At 37.3% G+C, this 25,655-nt stretch overlaps 1 protein-coding gene across 1 annotated transcript in view; it reads left to right on the forward strand.

Moving 5' to 3' along the window:
- Nucleotides 1–3,206: 3,206 nt before the first annotated feature.
- LOC121379772 (neuropeptide Y receptor type 2-like) overlaps nt 3,207–25,655 on the forward strand; it is a 29,928-nt gene continuing 7,479 nt past the window's right edge. Inside the window, exons 1-3 of the mRNA XM_041508424.1 lie at nt 3,207–3,577; nt 12,224–12,575; nt 23,777–23,989. Of these exons, the coding sequence (XP_041364358.1) occupies nt 3,207–3,577; nt 12,224–12,575; nt 23,777–23,989 (936 nt within the window). The remainder of the gene's footprint in view (nt 3,578–12,223; nt 12,576–23,776; nt 23,990–25,655) is intronic.

Raw genomic sequence — 25,655 nt, forward strand, 5'->3', positions numbered from 1 at the left:
TGCTGCTGAGGTGAATACTCGTTTCTCGGGGGTAGGGGTGTAGTCAAAAGACCGGTCTGCCATCACTATTGAGGTATTGCCTATAGATGCCAAGAAAACTGACTCTCTTGTTGGGGGTTTTGTTTGTTGTCGGGTTTTGGTTTTTGGGGGTGGGGTGTTCCTTTGTTGGTTTATTTGTCTGTTTTTGTTTATGGGGTTTATTTTATTTTTGTAAGACAGAAAGTGTACGTGTGTGATAGATAGAGAGAGGGGGGGGGGGAGAGAGAGAGAAAGGGAGAGTGAGTGTATGGTTTAGCGAAATATAATATCTACTTAAAAATCGATGTGGTTTATTTTATTTTTGTGAGAGAGAAAATTAACGTGAGTTCTGGGCAAGCTGAGAGAAGGTCCTTATTAAAAAAAATAAAAAAAATGTTTTAGTTAATGACGCACTCAACATATTTTATTTACGGTTATATGGCGTCTGACGTATGGTTAAGGACCACACAGATATTGAGAGAGGAAACCACTTCATGGGCTACTCTTTTTGGATTAGCAGCAAGGGATCTTCTATATGCACCATCCCACAGACAGGATAGCACATACCACGGCCTTTGATATACCAGTCGTGGTGCATTGGCTGGAACGAGAAATATCCCAATGGGGTTCGACCCCGAACTGACCGCGTATAAAGCGGACACTTTCCCACTGGGCTACGTCCTGCCCAAGATCCTTATTAAAGGCACATACCCTAGTTTTAAGCCGTAAACAAGGACATTTAGTTTAATTAAGTCTACAAACCTGTAACACATTTGGATAAAGTTACAACAGAGTGAAACAAGAGTATTTAATCTAATACCTCAAAATTCTTTCTTTCTTCCTTTTCTTCTTCTTAAGAAGTCGACTTCTAGCCTATTTTAAAGGATATTTCCCCTTTTCTTCTTCTTCTTAAGAAGTCGCGTTCTAGCCTATTTTAAAGGATATTTCCCCTTTTCAACGTCACAGATTCGTTTCACTCTGTTGTAACCTTACAAAAATGTTTTACATTTTTGTATATTAAAGGGACATTCCTGAGTTTGCTGCATTGTAAGATGTTTCCGACTAATAAAATATTTCTACGATTAAACTTACATATTAAATATATTTTCTTGTTTAGAATGCCAATGTCTGTATATTCAATGTGTTTCTGGCCGTCTTAATATTTGTAAGAAGCCCAAAACTGGATTTTGTCAGAAACACGTTTAATATAATATTATAGCCACTAATATTTTATGCAGAAAAATATATTTGATATATAATTACAATCGTTAACAAGTCTCTGTTAGTCGATAACATCTTAAAAATTGCAGCAAACTCAGGAATGTCCCTTTAACCAAACTTAGTGTCCATTTTACGGGTTGAAACTAGGGTCTGCGACTTTAAATGGCATTCTATAGACATTTAGAAACACAACATTAATTCCCTCCTTCCATGTAATACATATTTTGGAGAAGATTTGTTTTTCTTTTTGTTTAATCTATTACATAATCTTTCTTGCTACATTATACCCGTATTTCACGTTTTAAAACATTTACTGAGATAGGCACGTTGTTAGATTGTGATCTATTTACAAGGTTGTACATGTATAACAATTTCTGGGATGATGTTATCGTTCAGTTCGCAGGGCAACAACCTGTGTCGTTATAGTGGGCTAGCACACGGTTATATTATAACATCATGTCTTCGATAAACTCGGGATGGGCTGTTAATGAAGGACACACACCTGTCAGAGAGAAAAACAAGAACACCATAAAACAAAAACTAAACCACAGCTACAAAAAAGTTAAGTTTGTTTTATTTAACGAGCACATTGATTTTTTTTATCTTATCGGCTATTGGACGTCAAACATATGGTCATTCTGACACTGTTTTTTTTAGAGGAAACCCGCTGTCGCCACATAGGCTACTCTTTTACGACAGGCAGCAAGGGATATTTTATTTGCGCTTCCCACAGGCAGGATAGCACAAACCATGGCCTTTGTTGAACCAGTTATGGATCACTGGTCGGTGCAAGTGGTTTACACCTACCCATTGAGCCATGCGGAGCACTCGCTCAGGGTTTGGAGACGGTATCTGGATTAAAAATCCCATGCCTCGACTGGGATCCGAACTCAGTACCTACCAGCCTGTAGACAGATGGCCTAACCACGACGCCGGTTCCACAGCTACAACTACATGTATAACAATTTTTGGATGATATTATCCTTCAGTTCGCAGGGCAACAACCTACACACGGTTATTTTATAACATCATGTCTTTGATAAACTCGGATGGGCTGTTATTAAAGGGCACAAACTTGTTTTAGAGAAGAAAAAACCCCCCCCAAAAAAACCCCAACCCCCTCCACCAAAAAACCCACACAAAACACCCCCAACCCAAAACCCCCCAAAAACCCCAACATCAACATCAACAACGAAAAAACAACCAGATCCACAGCTACAACTATTTTTAAATACACTGTATCTGCTTTTGGTTACTATAAAAAAATGCGCTATAGAAAAAAAGAGAAGAAATAACAAAATACAAACCATACTGTTTTGTTTTGTTCTTTTAAATGTATAAAATATAGGTATTTTAAAACAATGGACCAGTTGTATTTTATGGCAAGATCTTTGTTTGAATTTACCTATAACATTGTACCCACATTCATGAAGAAAAAATAAAATCAGTGAAAAAAGTTTTTTTATATTCTAGAGCACATTGATTTAGTAATCATCGACTATTGGATGTCAAACATTTGATAATTTTGACATATAGTCTTAAAGAGGAAACCCTCTACATTTTTCCATTAGTAGCCAGGTATCTTTTATATGCACTATCCCACAGATACGATAGCACATACCATGGCCTTTGATATACCAAAAAATCAGTAAGTAAGGATACATCCTAAATTCTTTGCGAGTTAATTTTCTCAGATATAACGTACAGTAGTACTATCATTAGTTAAGTCTATCATTTGGCTTTTTATTTTTCTCGACCTAGTTTCTATCATTTGACACAACGATTTATGGGCAACTGTGAAATACTAGTACTTCAAATAAATATAACAACTATGATACCAGTTACCATGACAATCTAACCGACAGTTTCTGCTAAGGGTGATAAACACCGAAGACGTATATAATTGCGTGTGGCTGATGTTTTCTGCAACACCATTTCAAGACTCGCAGACTTCAAATCAAGTCATCATGGAATCGACTAACGTTTCCCATAATTTTGAGCATCTTCTGTACATTGATGCCAAAGATCATGTGATGCGAATCCATCAAACTATGATCTTCATGTACATCTTCTCCGCAGCTCTGTCCATCATCGGCAATGTGCTTGTAATTATTGTTCTTCTGCGGACGTTCCATCGACACTTCTCCCTCTCCAGCTACAAGATAAATCTAGCGGTTGCAGATCTGTGCATCATCGTGTTCTGCGTACCTTTCACGTACACCCAGGCAGAGCTAGGGGAGTGGGTCTTCGGAGCTGTGCTCTGCCCCCTCATCATGTTCCTTCAGCTGTGCTGTGTCTGCTCCAGCGCATACACGAACGTCGCCATAGGACTAGACAGGTAAGACGGTCGAATGGTTGAAGGGTAATCTCCTTCTTCTTCTTCTGCTTCTACTTCTTCGTTTTTTGCGCCAAAGTATACCTCTGTTTCAATTCTTAATAATTAAAGTTCTGGTACATCTCTCTGTTTTTGTCCCCTTCCCCTACGTCTTTTTAGCGATAAAATATGCGTACATACTTTCAAAATTAGATAGTATCTAAATAACACATTTTCTAGAACATTTTGGCAACGGTTCCATTTTGTATATTCGTAAGAGATACAAAAATGCGAATTTTTTTTTTGCAATAACGTATTTTTTATGATGTATATTGCCAAGTATTTCATGTGTGATTTAACCTAGATGAAAAACTACGCGGTTTTACTTTCTTTTCTTCACGGAATAACAGACAATTTATAAAAAAAAGTAAAGTGTGGAATTTATGCAATACTCAACCCAGTTTGTTTTGTATACTTTATTTACACTACCTGAAATGTAAATTACTCCTTAACATGTTCTTGTTAGACGTTAAAGTCACCGACGCTAATTCCGAAATGCATTTTTATTTATTTACTTTTAAAAAAATTAACTAATTAATTTTAGCACCAAGGCCCCGTCCCACGAGGAGATCTTAGCCTTAAGATCACCTTTAATAAGCAACTACTTGATACATTTAAAGTGATCTTAGCGGCAAGATCGCTTAGTGGAACGTGACCCAGGACGTTTGAGTTTGCCAAAATTGACAATCTAAACAAGAACTATAAGTAATGTGTAATTAAACGGTTAAAAGACTACGCAAAACAGTTTTACCTTCAGGAGCTCGATGATCGTCAATTTCTCAAGGACAATTCAGCTACGATTCACAAATCAGACTTTGTTCGAGACACAATTAATTGAATTTGTATTTCAGAGGCGGATCGGGGGGGGGGGGGGGGGGGGGGGGGAGGGGGGGGGGGGGGGGGGGGGGGGGGGGGGGGGGGCAAGGGCCAAACCTCTCCCAAAGTTCCCTTGGCATTCCGCCTCATGTCATTCCCCCACCAATGGATTTTCTGGATCCGCCACTGGTTTGCCATGTAATTTTTCTTACTTCGACACAACACCAGGCTAAACCTAATTAACCAGTAGTTGTTGGCTTAATCTCTTATTTAAATATTTGGTAGACTGATATTGACAGTACATACAGACACTGCGTGATTTTAGTATATATCATACAGCCATAGAACAATTTCTTCGTTCGACGATGCTATGCTGTGTGTTGGGGTGTGGAGACTGGTATGAAGGTAACTGGTTTAACCTGCTCGTATATCACAAGGGTTTCGAACACGCTGTGGAAACTGGGATATGTTTACAGATTACATCGACATCACACGACTAGTAACTAAAGAATAAATAATTTGGTCAAAGATTGGGTATTAAACCAGATAGCCTGTTATTTTGGAAGCACGTCCGGTAACATTTGATGAAATATCAGGCAAACAAGATGTTATGTTTTTTCTGCGATTTCTTTTTCTTTCTTTTTTTTTTTCTTTTTTTCTTCTTCTTCTTCTTCTTCCTCCTATTCCGCTATTTCTTCTTTAATACAACTTAAATCTCTTTATTAATAATTAAAAGTCAAGGGAGTAAATGTTTAGAATTCAAACTACTTACATTCTGCCGCAAGTAGTTTTTAGTCCAAATAACTATTGTCTCGATATTTGCATGCTCAGATTAAAAACAAAGGATTGAGATAATGGTTTCAGATATAGCCAAGAACATTAAACGAATAATTTTTAAAACAAACAAACAAACAATGATTTACAGAGGCGGATCTAGGGGTCCCAGGCCCGCCCCCCCCCCCCACTAAATCTTTCGATAGTTATAATTTTATTATATATTATTTTTTTTTTTTTTTTTTACGATCCTCCTCCAAACGTCCCCCAAAGGTCCCTTGACATTCCACCTCATGTCACTGGGGCCCCCCTAAATGGATTTTCTGTATCCGCCACTGATTTACATATGGGTGCCACCCATTTTCTACAGTTATATTCAAGAGCATTTTACTGACCAGAATCTGTATTCTCGGGATGAGAAAAGATCATTTACCACAATTCTGTCAAGTCAAACTACAAAAAAATAATGATTGCCCATTGGAAAATCTATAGCATTTGGCATCATCCATTTCTTGCACTGTTAATTTATAGCGGGACGCATACAGATCTACACGTATGTAACCGCAATGTATTGAATTGTGTTAACCCAAAACAATGTGCCTACCTTTTAAAATGTATGATAATTCATTGCTCAGTAGGAACGTCCTAACAATTATTTAACATATTAATAATTTGACCGATTATTTTTAATCTTAGAACTACGAGTATTCCAGAAACTTTTAGAAGGGAAAGGTAACATGAAAGAAGTATATTAACACATTTATACACGACTAGTGTACCGGTATACTGAATTGTGTTTTGTTTTAAAATATAAACTTTGCTTAAGGGTGGTGAAATTTGGGGGGAAATATATTTCACATCCTCCCAGTACACATTGTAATATGTGATACTGACCGACACGAGAGGATCCCATGGTGGTTGTAACGAACCCTGAAATCCTGAAAGATGTTTGCAATCTCTCGAGCCTTGAACTTGAACAATGTTAATGTGTGTATGTCTCCAGCATCGACATTATATAGCAGGTATGGTCTTAAGAGAGGTGAGTTTAAATATCCTTAGTGTATTTGAAATCAATGTTAAACCTTCCACCATCAAGTGGTATTATGCTAATTTACAGTTATTGTCTTTTTCCGATTTGCATAAATCTCATTATAATAATTTATGTTTTGTGTTGCCGTGCAAGCACCAGGGCCCAGGACCCGTGCTTATTTAATCTTGAGCTCTGGATCAAGACTTTAATAAATTCCCACCCTTACAAACAGCGTGTAGTTGAAGTATGGAGACTTTATTAAAGTCTTGAGTCTAAACTTTAAGGTTTTATAAGCACAGGACTTGGGATATGGGATATACATATTAATTAGTATTGACTATTTTATAGCCGTGTTTTCGCTGTGTATAACTGTTTCATATACTCAGCGAATAATCACATTGTATTTCGTTATCTATATGATTTCACAACAAAATGTTGATTTTGGTACGAGACACTAGCGAATGGGTTCGCAGAAGCCTGTTATTTTACTATTAAAAACACCCCAAAAGATTAAAAGTTTAAAGTTTTGTTTTGTTTAACGACACCACTAGAGCACATTGATTAATTATTCATCGGCTATTGGATGTCAAACACTTGGTAATTCTGACACGTAATCATCAGAGGAAACCCGCTACATTTTTCCTAATGCAGCAGGTGATCTTTTATATGCACTTTCCACAGACAGGAAAGTATATACCACGGTCTTTGACCAGTTGTTGTGCACTGATTGGAACAAGAAAAAAAACAATCAGCTGAATGGAACCACCGAGGTGGTTCGATCTTGCAAACCAAGCGCTTCAAGCGAGCACTCGACCGACTGAGCTAAATCCCGCCCCACGTGCTTTATGCTTTGATCAAAATTCTGCTAATTCTCTAGATATGATCAGTGGAATTGTCTTTCATCATGAAAGTGTAAGCTTTCATCATGTCTCTTTGTCTCTAGATGTTTACCAATAATTTATAGTATAGAAGACGAATTCACAGAAGCCGTTGTTTTAATGTCTTTATTCTTTGGCGCGAAAAGAAGTCCAACTCCTTTCGTTGGAGAAGATCATTGGAACTATTTTTACGTTTTAATTTATGTGAAGTTACATAATTTCACTTTACCTTTAGGCCCATTCTCTACTAAGTGTGCATTTCAAAAATAGAAAATACAAAAAATGAAATTTGTAGAATGTAGATAATTGTTTGTTATTTTCATAGATACATGTCTTAGTGAACTGAATCTGACAGGGTGCATCTTCGAAGCCATATTTTGTAAAATAACTTAATACACATCACAGCACCCATTACGGTAAACAACATATACGTTACATACTGTCTTTCAGTAACATAAAGAAGTGTCTATGGTTGATGTCTTTAGTACAAAACAGGCGTTTGTTTTGTTGTAAGATATACCTAATTAGGACATAAATATACATATTTGAAACAGATTAACTTAATAACGAGTTTAATATAAGAAATGATAATTCTTCCACCTTAATTTGGATAAATGTTCCATAAAATCAATGACATATTGTGATGATTATACTAGTAATATATTTTGCAAAAATAAAGACTACAATTTTTCTGCCAAACGTTACTCCAAACTATTTTGTATGCTTCTGTAACATGTTCGCTGCAAGTGACAAACAGTGGCTGTTTGCATAGCTGCTATCACATGGTAACGTATCTGTATTAAAAATAAAATTAATTATCAAAATTATTTTAACTAAACGATCTATCTATATGTGATATAATCCGTATTTCACCAGACTTTGATGACAATTTTAAGATGATCTGATGCCGAACTTTGTGCTTTGATATGAAGGGTATGCGTGTATCCATATCATTTAGATCAGTCTGTAGAACCTAACCAATGTACCAATAATTGCCATACATGGCAAACACCGAATCCCCAACAAAAGGTGGAAATCATTTGGATTCTCATTATCTGGTTGGAATGCCGACTGACCAACTGCAGCCGACTCGACCTCATGTTCTAAAGTGCAGCTGTTTCACAACATTGTGTTGTAGATCTGAACAGAGTTTGCGCGGTACCCACCCATTACTAGGATGACATGCCTCACTGCAGCAAGATGTCTCAAGAGTATATAGGTATCCATTTATCATATACTGTAGATTGGAAAGCAGGTAACTTCATTGTACATGGACTTTATTTCTCTAAACAACTCTTGGTATTAATCAGCAGGTGCATCAACTGATCAAATTCGAATCGTTCAAGGGTCTTATTTTTCGTTATCTGTAGGATTTCTGCCCTTGTTTTAACCATTGTCAAACTAAAATGAATTTCATTGAATAAAGTAAACTCCAGTACAAACGAAATTACAGCAATGGTACGTTCACTATCGACCGATATATCCATTATTATTATTATACAAAGTGAATTTAAAAAAAAGCCCGTCTTGCACCATATACGTTACCGCGCTATAAAAGAGACGTTACCACAACACGAGAAAAACCTATCAGATAACTGATTCGATTATTTTAATATTACAGCTGTTTTTCTTGTATGTGCACATGGAATATAAAAACAAACGATATAGCATGCATATGATTATTATGTAACAAGAAATAGACAAGAAGTTACCACATTGATGCAATGATTACACTTGATTTTATTTAGATACAAAATATATCTGACCAAATTTGTTTGAGACACTAGATCTTGATTCTCAGATTTATCCTGGAACACTTCTAGCTGACTTGTAATCACACCAACGTCACAATATAAGCAGCTGGAAAATCAAAATATCCCAAATGCAACTAATTTTTTATCATGTATCTGGTTGTATCGTATTTGGCGACCATTATGCAATGTCTGTGAATTTTATGTATGTATGGCCAATACAAAGTGTATGCCCATATATATTGAATGCCTACCATGGATGCTATGGATAAATAAGTGAAATGGCACTACATAAAAAGTACAGTGGACGTGTCCATGATAAAAACATGCAACGTATCTGTTTAAAATCTTGCGTAACACAAACAATACAGATGCTATACATCCTTAACTATATTTAATGATTAAATTGAGTTTTTAACTGGATGTATCATATATTCTGTAAATGAATTAAGGTTCGACCTGCACAAATTGTGATCTGCATCCAGTTATTCTATTCTGGTAATGTGGATCTACGTTTACAGATACGTTACAGTATCCTGCACTTTGCAACAGGTGTTTTAAATTTTCTCCAAAAGTATTTCCCCCTGAAATTAACATCAAATGATGTTCAATGGTGTTACTATTATCAGTCCAACCAAACAAGCCTTCATTCTTGGTACTTACGACAAACATATAGCAAATAAAACTAAACGTAGATCAGGGCGACATAAAAATGGGCAATTTGCACACTTAGTGGATAATGGGCCTGTAGATTCGTAGAATTACTTTACCCTCTAGAGACTAGATCGCACTTTAAAAAAAAAAATCGCTTGTTGAACATTTGTCTACCATGGCTACTAGCAACTGGTTTCGCTTCATTGAGGCCATTTTATTTTTAAAAAATTTAAAAATCTTTGCGTTTTTGAATGTTTTAATGCATATGAAGTTACATCATCTCTTTTTGCCTTTAGATTCTTAACAGTACTATATCCTCTGTAGCGTAAACCGCAATTAAACAATTGCTTGCAGATGATTTGTTTACACTGGCTATTAGCATCCAGTCTCGCTTCCTAGAAACCACTGTTTTACTATCCAAATTGAAAAAAAAAAATCTTTATGTTTTAAATGTTTCAATTTATGTGAAGTTACATCATTTTCTTTACCTTTAGATTTTAAAAATATTTATATTTTTTAATTTTATTGTGTTATTATTTTTTGTATCCCACTGCCCTCTTTGCTTTTACTCCTTTGAATTCCATCTCATTTCTTCCCGATCTGGCAACTCCTATCTTTCAACTTCTTTCGCTGTCTACCCCCACACCCCAGTCCCTGTCTCTTCAACTGCGACAGGTACTTGTCTCTTGTGGCTATCCGTGCCATGCACCTGTCATTTCCCATCATTGTTAAGAGAAACTTATAATTACCTACTATGCTCCCCTACTACCGGCGGTCGTTAGATAGTGCCGTGGGTCAGATCAGCTTTATTGGCGACAGAGGACGAGGATGACAGGTGGGTGCAGGGAAGTACACAGAGACTGCACCCGTAGACGAAGTTGAGACAGGTAGACGATGGTGTGGACAGCTCAGAAGAGAGAGTCGGAGGAGATTGACAGACAGGGTCGAAACAGATTGAAATCGTAGGAGAAATTTGAAAGAATTTTATTTTATTTTAAGATAATATTTTTAGATTCTTAGCAGTACTTTACCCTTTAGAGACTAGACCGCACTTAAAAATTGCTTGCTGATTATCTGTCTACTGTGGCTATTAGATCCAGGTCTCATAGAAACTAGACGGATCAATCTAGCTGATTTTAGGAGTGGACCCACAAAAATTGAAACAAAAGGTTTTCAGTGGATTTAAGTCCTACTAGGTATCCAAAAATGGACCAATGGGAACGATGTGAAAATAGGTCAAATCCAAAATGGCAGATATTAGACTATATTGTGGCCGTAATAGGCATGTCAAATAGTGGCCTGACCAAAAATAATTTGTAACAAAAAATTATTGTACCTGTATTCATTTATTGAAGACTCCCTGAATATCATATTAAAAATATACCTTTACATAATTAGGGGATATAGGTCAACTATGCTAATTTAGGTTAATTAGTCCCCTGATTAAGGGACATCAAGATTATGGTTAGAACTTGATGAAAAAACCCATCCAATCAAGACAATCAAGGCGTCAAACCCTGTGTTATCAGGGTCAAGGAAGTCACAGCAGCTATTTCTAATTGATTCGAATGTATTGCATTATGAGTAATATGCAAAGTATGCACTGCAATTGCCGCTTTTCAAAACAATATTTATTGTTTTAGTCATAACTTCATGTAAATTCATCCACTTATATCAAAGAAAGTGTCTAACCCTATGGTTTCGGAGTCAACAAAGCCAAACAAGCTATTAGATATGATTGTTACAATTATGGCAGGTGTGGTATGGTCTATCTGGTGGAGATGCACCATCTTCTTCAGAAAATGTTGGATGAACAACAGGGGAACTTTGTTATCAAGCGATCATCTCAGACGTTTTACCAGGTAGAAACTGATGAAAAGTTTGTTTGTTTGTTTTATTTAACGACGCCACTAGAGCACATTGGTTTTTTATCTTAACATCGGCTACTGGACATGAAACATATGGTCATTCTGACACTGGCTTTTAGAGGAAACCCGCTGTCGTCACATAGGCTACTCTTTTACGACAGACAGCAAGGGATCTTTTATTTGCGCTTCTCACAGGCAGGATAGCACAAACCATGACCTTTGTTGAACCAGTTATGGATCACTGGTCGCTGCAAGTGGTTTACACCTACCCATTGAGCCTTGCGGAGCACTCACTCAGGGTTTGGAGTCGGTATCTGGATTAAACATCCCATGCTTCGACTAGGATCCGAACCCAGTACCTACCAGCCTGTAGACAGATGACCTGTCCACGACACCACCATTGGATGAGATTTGATCAAGTTATAACCATAATCCTGATTCCCCTTGATCGGGGGACTAATTAACATAAATTAGCATATTTGACCTATTTCCACTAATTATGTAAAAGTTTATTGTTAATATGGTGTTCAGGGGTTTTTCTATAAATAAATACAGGTACAGTCATTTTTGTTGCAAATTGTTTTGGGTCAGGGCACAAATTGACTTGCATAATACACGGTCAACAATATAGTCTAATATCCACCATTTTGGATTTGACCTAGTTTGACATCGTTCCCATTTGTCAATTTTGTAGACTTTTGGTATACTATCTTAGATACCTGGACGTATTTAAATCTATTGAAAAAAACCTGTTTTTGTTATGGTCAACAACTATATTGACCCGTCTAAACCATATTGTTTACGTTTTTAAATGTTTTAAATGTTCTCTTTGCCTTTAGATTCTTAGCAGTACTTTACCCTCTAAAGATTAGACATCACTTTAAAAATCGCTTGCTCGTGATCGGTCTGCTGTGGCTACTAGCAGCCGGTCTCGCATGCCCATTGCTGATGGTGGCGAAGAGCGTGGGGCTAGGGGATGGCAACTCCACCCGCGCGGCTTGCAATGAGAACTGGTCGACGCCCACCCAGAAGCTGGCCTACACCATGGCTGTGTTCGTCATCGTGTTTGTCATCCCGACGGCGTTGCTGTCGGTCACCTACACCTGCGTGGTGCACACACTCTGGAAGCGAGTCACCCCTGGCAACGCTCATGCGGAGCGCGACAGACGTCAACTGGAGTCCAAGAAGCGGGTAAGAGTCCCATAGAACGTATGTGATGGCACTTTATAATGGTGGGAGGCGGGCAGTAGAGGCAAGTTAAGACAGATCCGTGACCAATTTACGGACACTTTATAATGGCGAGAGGTGGGCAGTAGAGGCAATTTAAGACAGATCCGTGACCAATTTACGGGCACTTTATAATGGTGGGAGGTGGGCAGTAGAGGCAATTTAAAACCGATCCGTGACCAATTTACGGGCACTTTATAATGGTGGGAGGTGGGCAGTAGAGGCAATTTAAAACCGATCCGTGACCAATTTACGGAGACAAGGGTTTAAAAATGTTTTTCATATATTCAAAGTCTTTTGAATAAAAGCGGCAGGGGTGACCCTCTTAAAAGCGCGGGCGTCCACTATAGTTCCTAATTGTGACATATGTTGTGGTTCACATATTCACTTCTAGGAATTGGGGAAGAATTAAAACAATTTGTGTATTTAATGGTAAGCCTTCTGGCTGGAGTTTGCTCATGTTATTTTGTAATATTGTACATTGACCTTTTGGGACATGGGTGTATAGCGGAAGAGACAGCCGGAGTGAATCGGTTAATGAACCTCCTGTTCAGACCGATACTACAGCAAGATGCGGTCATATAGCAATAAACTGAGACGGAAATGTTCTCAATTTTGGAGTGAAAATAAATGCTTATATAATGTATGTTCGTAGTGGTGTATGTTGTCAGTGCCAACGAGAACCCATTCTATTGGCAATCTTCATTTGAAGTTGGGCAATTTAACATGGATTTCAATGGCAGATGACATCTGTGTAGTCAGACCAAACTTCGCAAGGTGACACAATCCAAGATGGCCGCCAACATGATCAACACATGTTTTTCAGCTTCTGCTTGTCGTATGAAGATAATTTTGATGTCCAAATATATGTTTTTGGGGTCCACAATTGTTATTTTACACACTAGAACAGTGTAGGAGATTAAACAAAATTATTTCAGATGATAATCCATAACAGTTGCCGAAATTCACAATAGTTTTCATTTGTACACAACTAATCTGAAAAAAGTTGCCTATACAATGGCTGTGTTATTCGTATTTGCATTCTACCTGATTTGGATACATGGGAAATGTAATGAAACTTATCCAATAAATGCTTAACACATACTCGGACTCTGAATCAGTTGGTGAATTGGATTAGCTTTCTTATTCTGTATCTTCTACCTTTTAAAGGTGTCTTGCCTTAAAACCAAATGCATTTAAAACAAATTAATCTGCATTAAAGAGACTGCTGCCATTATAACAAATTAATCTGCATTAAAGAGACATTATAACGTTTTTGACTAACGAGTATTTTTGTTAACAAATTATATTTTAAATATATGTTCTTGCTTAAAATGTCAGTGTGTTTCTTGTTATCCTAATGTTTGTAGGTATCCCAAACTATATTTTACGTCCAGTAATTTCGTAGGTACGAAATTAAAAAAAAATTAGGAAGTAAAATAAAAATTGAGCTACTAGAAACATTAAGCCGACTAGAAACACATTCGATTTAGTCTGTGGGTCAGAGTCATTTTGTTCAAAGCAATTTAACAATGACCCCTTTAATTTCGCACAGGGTGTCTATCATTCACATTTTAGATAATTGAGTTGAAAATATCTCCCTCATACATGAAGCAGTAGTACCATTAATGCCAAGGTGTCAAATTTTAAAAATCAAAATGTCATGACCTTTTGACCTCTGGTGACCTCATTATTAAACCAATTTGTATATTGTATTTACTAGTGTGCAGAGGGGTTCGATATAAACATTTTGAGTGCACAATTGTGTTGCTATGTCCATTGGTTGCAAAGTTATAATACATTTTGTTATCCATACCCCAAAATATTGTACAATAATTTGTCCTCGCCTCACTATGTTTATGGGGTAATATCAACCAAAAAGCTACTCCTTACAAAAGTCTATCATACTAATTTATTAACTACAGGCATAGGGCTATTCAAAAATCACCATGACAATTTGCCCACCCAGATGTACCAATTTGTTAAATTTCGGAGTCTGGCCCATGAACTAATATATGGAAACTGATGTTATAAACAATAAACTGTATTCAAGATGTAATTTTAGTTGTTAAACAGTCAGGGCCGTGCCCTGATCAATTCTAGGGGGGGGGGGGGGCACTACTTTTTATAAACAAATGAAACACTATACAAATTAAACCCTGAGATGTGTATGCTATTTTTTGGAGCAAAAAAAAAAGAAAAAAAAAAAGAAGAAAGAAAAAAAAAGTGAGATTCCCGGAGGGTACGGCCCTGACAGTTTGGAGTTTTTAAATTAAGAAATATGTTACATTGTTTGCAAACTCATGATAGTCCATTTAATATATATTCACCAGTAATTCACTGAAGCAATATAACATTTTAAATTTATGTTATGGAAGCTGTAACATATAGCGATTACTAATCTGCAATGAACTTATTCAGTACAGTATATACTCCGCACAAAAATGATTCCAAAAGACTATGATAGTCGAAACCATATGCAGCCATGACTCGCTGTCAAGTGCTTCGTCTACATAGAACTGATAATGATGTATGGTTCCTAATACCTCACTTCCGGTCTCGTCATGGTTTCTTTTGTTAAAAATGTAGGTGTATTCACCGATACACCTACACTTTCCCTTAAAAAGTAAAGGTGTATTACAATACACCTATACTTTTGGGAGGAAAAGTGTAGGTGTATCATTATACAACTACACTTTCCATTTAACTACACCTGTACTTGAAACAAAACAAAAAACAACCAAAAATGATGACTAATACAATAAACCTTTATTATCATAACTTACATTGAAATCCGGAAGGTATGTCCGTTGTTTCTCTTATATTTGATGAGCACGTGTTCATTCGGAGAAGCGCATGACTGCGTGACCGTTACCAACACTTTCCGTCACGTTCACACTTGCCATGTTCGGTTGCAACGCATTGCCTTTTGCACATGTCCAGCTGTCATGTATTATACAACGCCACGTGTTCTTAGACGTGTTCGCGGGAATCAGTAGCGTAACTGTCTTTCCAAAATCATTTATCTTCCTGCAGTTAAAACCTTCTTGAAGAAAAATCTTGCAAATTGTGCTTCCCGAGGTACTAGTAAAACTTGGTTTTCTGGGCTAGACTTGATGCAGAATGGTCGAATTGTGATGAAATTCTAACAGTTGTAAGTAATGAAGACCCTGAAGTGAAAACGAGTGTGCAAACTGTAGTGGTCGATCAGTGGTGAAACTATGAATGATCTCATTTTGTATTATTCCGATTGAACAAAATTGCGCAAAACTGTGGGTTGAGTTTTATTTGCCATACATAATCTTCAGTTCAAAAGTCGGCAGAAGGAAAGAATGTGTTACTCACAGCCCAGTAATACTCTTTGTACTGTTTGTTTTTCTTCTGCAAATCATTAATGGTTTCTTGTATAAAGTTCCACACACTCACCGGGCCGGATTTCCATGGCACGTGGCGGTTGTAGGGGGAAGTTACACAACCATAAACCTAACACTAACTCCAAAACCGCCGACGCCCTACTGCCCTATTTCTAGCATTCTCTCCCTTCCAACTCGAGCCATAGTAGGCCATTCCAGCAAGTGAGAGGAGGGAAATAATACTTTAGTTACTAAAACTCTTATGTTAAAGATGACGAGTACATAGAGATTGTATTGAGTCCACAAGGTACTTGCACTGAAGTTCATTATGGACCATAAGGTGATGGTCCGGATAGATAGGCCACAAGGTGGTGGCCTATGTAGTCGAATGGAAGTTTAGGGGCAACCATAAGGTGATGGTCCGGATAGATAGGCCACAAGGTGGTGGCCTATGTAGTCGAATGGAAGTTTAGGGGCAACCATAAGGTGATGGTTGCCTGGTTGTTTATGTTGACCCGCCGTCTGGCCCGTGTGGTAGAGTGTTTTCAGTTGATTTGACGCTTGTTATTAATAAAATATTTTTAAAAAAATCATAGATTAAAAGCAGAGTAAAAACACAACAAGTGAAACAACAGAATATTAAACAAAAGTTTGCTACCCTGATCATCCGATGCAAGTACTATATACGTACCAATGTGTCACATAAACGGATAACCCAGACAAGCCATTAATGTCTAAATGCCCAGGTCTGCACAGTAGGTCAACTTTCGACCCTCATACAGCCAGGGAAACGATCTGACCCTATGATCGTTTTAATTAGATAAAATAAAAACATGGTTAGTACATATAAAACAATACATTTATATTTTAAAATAATAATACATTTAAAATTGTCTGTATTAAAAATAAATTTGAATACCTAATAATTATTAATTTACAAAGAACACAACACAGCATTAATAGCTATACAACATAAAGGTGAATTAAATCACAACAACACAACATCAACACATAAATAAACAATAAAATTAATATAAAATATCAAAGCATGTCAGTTAGTACAGCTAAGCTCGTTAAGTGGTGGATAGCATAAATATTAAAAAGCATTTAGTAATAAAAATTAATACTGTACTAACCAGTCCAATATGGGTAAGGCTGCAAGAAATCCAAACCATATAAAGATATAGATATTTACTCCCCTAAAGGTTAATGTTGATAATCACAGGGCTGCTAAGAGAGATTGAAATATTACACATATATCTCATGCAACCCTGTGGTAATAAAACTAGTATTATCCAAACAACAGAGCTGATTAAAAAATATATATACTCTTCAAAAAAAGAAACGCAAAAGGGTACAAATGGGTTATAACTCCGATTTTATGTTTCCTACCGGTTCATGCTTTGTGAATATAAGGTCATTGCATGTCCCAAACACATTCCCACGGTTACATTCGATAAAACGCAGCTACTGTACAATAAAGTTCCAAAATGTGAATATTCGCAAAAACGCAGCCACGTGCAAACCATGTCACCACTGTACGTGCGTTGTCTGCACGTGCAACATGAACACCGACAGTATAAAAGTGCAGGGTGTTCGCTTGCCTGGCCTCTGTATCTGGCCGACAGTTGACAATCCAGGACATGCCACGTCTCAGTGAACCGCAGAGAAACAATGCCATCGGCCGACTAGACGCAGGCGAATCCAGAACGGCCGTTGCCAGGGCATTCCATGTGTCCCCAAGCACCATCTCCAGACTGTGGGACCGTTACCAGCAACATGGATCAACACGTGACCTCCCTAGATCCGGTCGACCACGGGTCACTACCCCCGGGCAGGACCGCTACATCCGGGTACGCCACCTTCGGGAACGATTGACTACTGCCACCTCCACAGCCGCAGCAATACCAGGTTTGCGCAGGATATCCGACCAGACCGTACGGAACCGCCTACGTGAGATAGGAATTCGTGCCAGACGTCCAGTTCGAGGTGTCATCTTAACACCACAACACCGTCGACTCCGACTGCAGTGGTGCCAGATTCATCGACAATGGCCTCAACTGCGATGGAGACAGGTGTGGTTCAGTGACGAGTCCCGATTTCTGCTCCGACGTCATGATGGAAGATGTCGCGTGTATAGGCGTCGTGGTGAACATTATGCGACAAACTGCGTGCAGGAAGTGGACAGATTCGGCGGGGGTAGTGTCATGGTGTGGGCAGCCATCTCACACACTGGCAGAACTGACCTGATCCACGTGCAGGGCAACCTGAATGCACAGGGCTACATTGACCAGATCCTCCGGCCACACATCGTTCCAGTTATGGCCAACGCCAACGCAGTGTTCCAACATGACAACGCCAGGCCTCACACAGCACGTCTCACAACGGCTTTCCTACAGAACAACAACATTAATGTCCTTCCTTGGCCATCGACATCACCGGATTTGAACCCAATTGAGCATCTATGGGACGAGTTGGACCGACGCCTCCGACAGCGACAACCACAGCCCCAGACCCTGCCCGAGCTGGCAGCAGCCTTGCAGGCCGAGTGGGCCACCATCCCCCGGAACGTCATCCGTACTCTGGTTGCTTCAATGGGCAGGCGGTGCCAGGCAGTTGTCAACACACGCGGAGGCCACACCCGGTATTGACTACAGATGACCTTGACCTTGGTGGTGTGTCCTATCACTTACTCACAATGGACTAGAGTGAAATGTGAACAATCCTGCAACATTTGGTAATTATCGGACTCACCATTCAATAATTAAATCAATTCTCCAAATGTTACGACAATGTGGTTTTGCGTTTCTTCTTTTGAAGAGTATATATACAATTGACATACATTTAATAAACAATTAGTTATTATCTCCTCGCCGAATTGTTTACGAGAATTAGGCTAGCACACAGATATCCGAAACAATCAGGCGGAATTAATATATAGCCCCTCACGAAAAAGAACAAGTCCCGTAGACAGTAAAGTACACCGTTTATCCCTGAGTGGGCCCTGCCAGAGGTCCTGTCAGAGAAACAGTGAACTCATTCCTCTACGCCGGAGTCCTGAACAAAATTAATAAGGGATTTATCTGCTTTATCTTTATTGTATTTAGTGTGATTAACAAGATTATGTGGAGTAAGGACCATACCCAGACTATGAATTGTATTAAATGTTTTACAAAATATTAAATAATGTTTTACATTATTAATAACGTTACATTCTATACAATTAGGTGAATTAATTATATTTAATTTGTGTTTGCTATCACTAATTCGAGTAATTATACCAAATCTCAAATGAGTAATGGTTCTAGTTGCTGGAATAGTTTTGGCCACTGGACCAATGCTATTGATTTTACTTTTGATTTTATAGTGACAAGAACTGGAATTAAGGTTCCAATTATTTTGCCATATGTTTTTAATCTGTGAATTTGCCATAGACATTATTTCATTATAGTTATAATTTAAGTTACAACCAATAGCATTATCAATGAGTGATTTTTGGGGGGATTGTCATCAGCGTTTTCATTGCCTATAATACCCACATGAGCAGTGATCTATTCAAATGCAACGGATAGGCCACTTTTCACCAGGTAATCATACAGGGCATGACTTTTATGAGTAAGGTCTTTGCGGACAGTCACGCAAGGCACTGAGACTGTCCGAAAAGATAACAAAACTCTTCCTATCAGTAATACCAGATTTAATCCAAAGAAGTGCATGGAAAATGGTCATAAGTTCGGTAGATCAGTGGTGTTTTATATTTTATCCTGCCAGCTGTTATTGAATAATATAAAATCCACATTATAGCGAATAGTGAAATTAAACCTTTAAGTCAGATTATTTTGTTTTGAATTATCTCACTAGTGGAAACCTGGTTAAGGCAGGGTTTCCAAGGAAGAATGGCGAAGAGGAAGTCAACACCAGATCACGACTCTCGCAACATCAAGTGTATCTGCTGCTCAATTATTACAAACCATATGTCTTATGGCCACCTTCTTCACTTGATCATGGATGTCACCCGATGAAAGTGCAAGGACACAAAGCCTGTGCTTACCAAAACATTAAGTAGTCTCAAATCAAAACTGAGTATTAAATGCAATCAAGGTAGAGGATGCAAAAAATAAAACTTGTTCGACTCAACAACTGATTCGGAGACTGAGACATAAATTATCGTTCTTTTCTGTGTATCCAAATCTGTTTGAAAGCAAATATGAATAATACAGTAACTGTCTGTGTGACTTTCCATGTAAAAAAGACAGCAAATGATTAATTTTGACAACTATTTTGGATTTTCGTCTGAAATAATTATATAGGTTATTTAATACTGTTCTAGTGTGTAAACTGGAATTTTTTAACCCTTAAAACATATATTTAGACAGACATCGAAATCATCTTCATGCGACAAGCAGAAGCTAAAAAACACGCGGTTTGATAATTTTGGCGGCCATCTTGAATTTCAAGAGCGGGAGGAGTTCGCCCACACTTTTGAGAGGATCAACACCGCTACGTTTATTCAGACAGGTTTGAAGATATGAAAAACACCTTCAAACATTTGTCTCCGTAAATTGGTGCCCTCGGAACTGAATTATTTTGCCTCCAATAGGGGTCAAAAGAGGAATTTGTCCATCATATTTTTATAAGATGTTCCGATTTCCCCACAAGCAATATATGTAGTATAAAATAACAATAGTAAGGCGAAAATTCCAATTTGTCCGTAATAGTGTATACGTGTATGTAAAGTTAAAGTTTGTTTTCTTTAACGACACCACTAGAGCGCATTGATTGATTTATCATCGGTTATTGGATTTCAAACATTGGGTAATTTCGACATATTGTCTTAGAGAGGAAACCCACTACATTTTTCCATCAGTAGCAAAGGATCTTTTATATGCACCATCACACAGACATGACAGCACATACCACGGCCTTTGATATACCAGTCGTATACACATACGGATTACGGACAAATGAAATTTACTGATTAATTTAGTGTAACTAATCCCATACACAGGGGGCGAGACGTAGCCCAGTAATAAAGCGCTCGGCTGATGCGCGGTCGGTCTAAGATCGATCCCCGTCGGCTATTTCTCGTTTCAGCTAGTGCACCACAACTGGTATATCAAAGGCCGTGGTATGTGGTATTACCAAATGTTTGACAATAACCGATGATTAATAATCAATGTGCTCTAGTGGTGTCGTTAAACAAAACAAATAAACAAATCCATACACAGAACTTAGCAAACAAGCACTTAACACATCTCAAACACCATTAATGCTACTTAGCACCTTTCCCGGTATATGATTTTGGCGGATTTTGGATATAATGTTCAGTGAGGCCTTCTTAACAATATAAAACAAAGAAACCTACTGCAATTTGTTCTAGGTTCAACTAAATTTTGGCTTAGATTTATTGGGACTAATAATATAATGTAATGTAATGTAATGTAATGTAATGTAATGTAATGCATGTAATGTAATGTTGTCATGTAATGCATGCAATACAGGTGTTGTTTCTGAATTTGATGCACTGAAGGAAAAGGCGTACAGAAATCGATGTTGCTATTCTTGATGTTGGTTGATAAGGTGGACATTTCTGGATCCCATGACCCCCCCCCCCCCCCCCCCTCCTTCCCCACCCGTTTGAAGTGCCATTTTAATAACTTTTTTTTTAAATCATCATCCACAATATACAACACCAAATTGCTCCGAAAACGTGTCTCAGAGCACCTTAATTTCAACATTTTCTGCGGAGCACGTTTCCGAACCCCCGTACAGATCTCGTTCCCTTTCAGAACTCAGCACATCTGCCTTCGGCAATCTTAAATTACCTTTATGGACCCTCACTTTACAAAAGCCTGGCTCCGCTCCTAGTGGAGGCATTGGACGTTGTTTGCTGAGGTGAATACATATACCTTTTTGCTTGTTTTCTGGGGGTTTCATATGTTGGTTGATTGTTTTTTGTTGTTGTCTGTGGGTTGGGGAGGCTGTAGTTTTTGTTTTGTTGTCATGGTAATGTTGTTTTCTTATTGTTATTGTTGTAACTGAAATGAAGTCTTCAGACAGTTTCCTTGATGCTGAGATGGAGTCATGGAATTTTGTTGCTGTTGTTGGGGGTGTTGAGGTAAGGACAATCTTCTAAAATAAGCAAACGTTAAAGTCTTCTAAGTTGTTATATCGCACACACCGGCCTCGATGGCATCGTGGTTAGGCCATCGGTCTACAGGCTGGTAGGTAACAAAATATTCAATGCCTACTAGTTAGGTCAGGTCGTTGGGCTTAACGTGCACATTCAGAGCAAGCTGTTGTAGTGCACGCCTGTCATGGGCGCAGGTGTCGACTTATGCCGGCTCCTCCGTCCAGGACAGGGAAGGGATTGGGGTGGGTGGGAAGACGGACCGCCCGCGCTGACAAGTGCAAGAGAGCACCAGCAGATGACTAGGGTCGTGAGCATTTGTAGTGCTGTTTAATTTTGAATGTTCCGTAGGATTTAGTCCAAAATATAAGAAAAAGATTGCGCAGTTTTCATGAGGTAATTTTATTGCATAATTTGAAACGGTTTATCGAACAGGAATGCCGTATTTGAGTAATTTTGTCGAATTGTAGCTCAAATCCCTATTATATAAAAAGTATCTTTTATATAGTAGGGATCAACATTTTTGTTACAAATACATATACGTTAAATGGCTATAAGATTGACATGTATGAAGAGAGTATAAGCAAGATACTGTGGAAATATATAAAATTTAGCAATTTACAACAAATTGATTTATGTATACTAATCTGTGTCAAGTGGCTCTGCCAAATCGTTAGCTGTTCACAGGTACAATTGTCAACATTTCCCCATTCTGCTAGCCTTTGAAGTTTCCTAAAAGTGTACATTAAAATGTAGATTTTACAAGGACTGTTTGTATGGACATTTGTTTGGCGGGGAGTGGGGATAATGTTTTTTCCTGGTAATAGCCTGTTTTTAATCCCTTCACGCCTTAAAATATTGTTTTCGATCGTGGAAATGTTGATAATTCCTTATATTACAGTGGCTGAGCGTGCAGATATATATATATATATATATATGTGTGTGTGTGTGTGTGTGTGTGTGTGTGTGTGTATGTGTGTCTGTGTGTATATATATATATGTGTGTGTGTATGTGTGTCTGTGTGTGTGTGTGTGTATATATATATATATATATATATATATATATATATATATATATATATATATATATGTGTGTGTGTGTGTGTGTGTGTGTGTGTGTGTGTGTGTGTTTGCAACTATTAATTGTTGGACATTAATTGATGAACTATCTAGACAATATCAGTCTTTGTAATAAAACAAAAATCGTTGACAATTTTGTAAACTCTTCTGTAGCCAATGTTTATAGCTAATGATTTTGTATTGTCCTGTATGGTTTAAATATTTGTTGTTATCGGTTAACGTTTCAAGATAGTTCTTATCATAAAGGGTTTATTCCTTAGCACCACTTAAATACTTTTATAGTTCTAAAGTAATATATATTAATATTGTTTTTGTTGTTGTTATTATATACTTACTGTTTATCATCATTATCATTATCATTATCATTATCGTATTTAAACATCATTGTTGTTAGATTACCTATACATAACTTAAATCAACATATTTCTAAAAACAAAAGGTGGGTTTTTTCATAGTACCATTTAGAGATTGTCCATGTTTTTAAAGTGATATATATATATATATATTATTGATGTTGTTATTATTATTACATAATTAGTTTATCATTCTGATGACCATTATCATTTTCGTATTTAATCATTATGCTGTGTGTTTGTTGTTAGATTACCTGGATGCTAATTAGCGTCGTAACCCTGTTTGTCATCTGCTGGCTACCGCTACACGTGCTGAAGATCGTGATCGACCTTGACCCCCGCGTCCTTGACTCTCTGGACGACTATACCCTCGACTATCTCTTCTTCATGTGTCACTGGATCGGCGTGTCGCACGCCTTCGTCAACCCCATAATATACGTCATCACAGATTCGGAATTCAGGGTATTTTGCACGAGGACCAATTTAGTTATCAATTATTAATACGAAATCATGATACATTAACTTATCACCTTAACCCAACTGTATTCCTAATTTCAAAATTGAAAGGAATGAGACTTTTCAGCTTTTTATCTGATTTCAGCTTTTTCTTTCTTCTTTTTTTTCTTGTTTAAAATTATTTTTAAAAAATATGATGGATTTGATAGAAATTGCAGAATGTTTTTCTATAATATATAAGTAAAGTATAGATTTGTTTTGGTGTTTATTATATATATATATATATATATATATATATATATATATATATATATATATATATATATATATATATATATATATATAGTCCATGAACCAGACCACAAATTGGTACCATCTGAAGGCACCAAACATAACTGTTATAATTGTTTTAGTACACACTAGCACAAAACAAAAATGCATGATGGACTTTCCAATATAGTAACTTTAGCTAGTTATCACATTTTTAACATTTATCATTCAGGTGGTCAACACATTCAAGAAGTCTGTGTTTTAGTGTTTGCCAAAGCATTAATAAACCTTGTAGATAGGTATCCACAATGTTCTTTGCAGCTTTTGCATCTTTCGGAAATGCTGATTAACGATCCGAGAGGTGTAAACGTGACACCTTGATCATTTTTAAATGCGTCCAAGATAGCTGTCAAAACAGAACTGGAAACATCTCCAATACTTTATCAACTATCACGAAACTGTTGATGTTCGTGACAGTATTTTGAGGGTTAGAAGATTAATTTTGAACTACTCCCAGCTAATCAAGACATTACCACATCATTTGCATCCACGATGGCCACTACTCATAGTCTATATCAGCAAGGACAAGAAAATTGTAATTTATCGCATTGTACATCAACTATAGCAAGATTGTAATGTTAGGGATGGAGTTTTATTCATTAAGGAATTACTTTATAAAACGTTCATGCTAACTGATATATTGCATCATCATTTAAATCCAATATCGCCGGGAAAATGGTCGTTAGGAGTAAGAAGTGGCCATATCTTTCATTATATTTTATCTCAAACAATAATTTTTACTTCAATGAATGAATGAATGAATGAATGTTTAACGACACCCCAGCACGAAAAAATACATCGGCTATTGGGTGTCAAACTATGGTAACGCAAATAAATAAAGTGATGATCAACATCAATATAAAAATTCAAGGTTTAAACAAAAACAGTGTAAAAAACAGTGTAAAGAACTGTACAAAAACACAAATATCACAGAATTTTACGGATACTGAATTTTACTCAAAACTTCAATTTTGTGCTGTATTGGCCATTCTCAAAGAGAATGTTACACCCCTGCACCACGGTGAGGTTACAGCACGCGCAGGGGCTTTTTACTTCAAATACAGGGGTTTCTAGGAAACAAGGAATTCATTCCTCATAGACACTTTCTATAGAGAAATTATATCATTGCCAGAATTCAAGATGGCTAACAAAATGGCTGCAAAAATTCAAGAAATGCGTTATATGCATCACCTTAAATAGTCTTTTTGAAACTAACTTCTGTTTTGAGGGTGTTCAATCCATTGAAAATATATCTATAAGTATAGATATTTAAAACATTTAAAATAATAATATTTTCGTTTTTTTTTTTTTTATTAATAAAGTGTATTGACCCCAGAACACA

The sequence above is a fragment of the Gigantopelta aegis genome, chromosome 8, assembly GCF_016097555.1.
Source record: "Gigantopelta aegis isolate Gae_Host chromosome 8, Gae_host_genome, whole genome shotgun sequence".
NCBI lineage: Eukaryota > Metazoa > Mollusca > Gastropoda > Neomphalida > Peltospiridae > Gigantopelta > Gigantopelta aegis.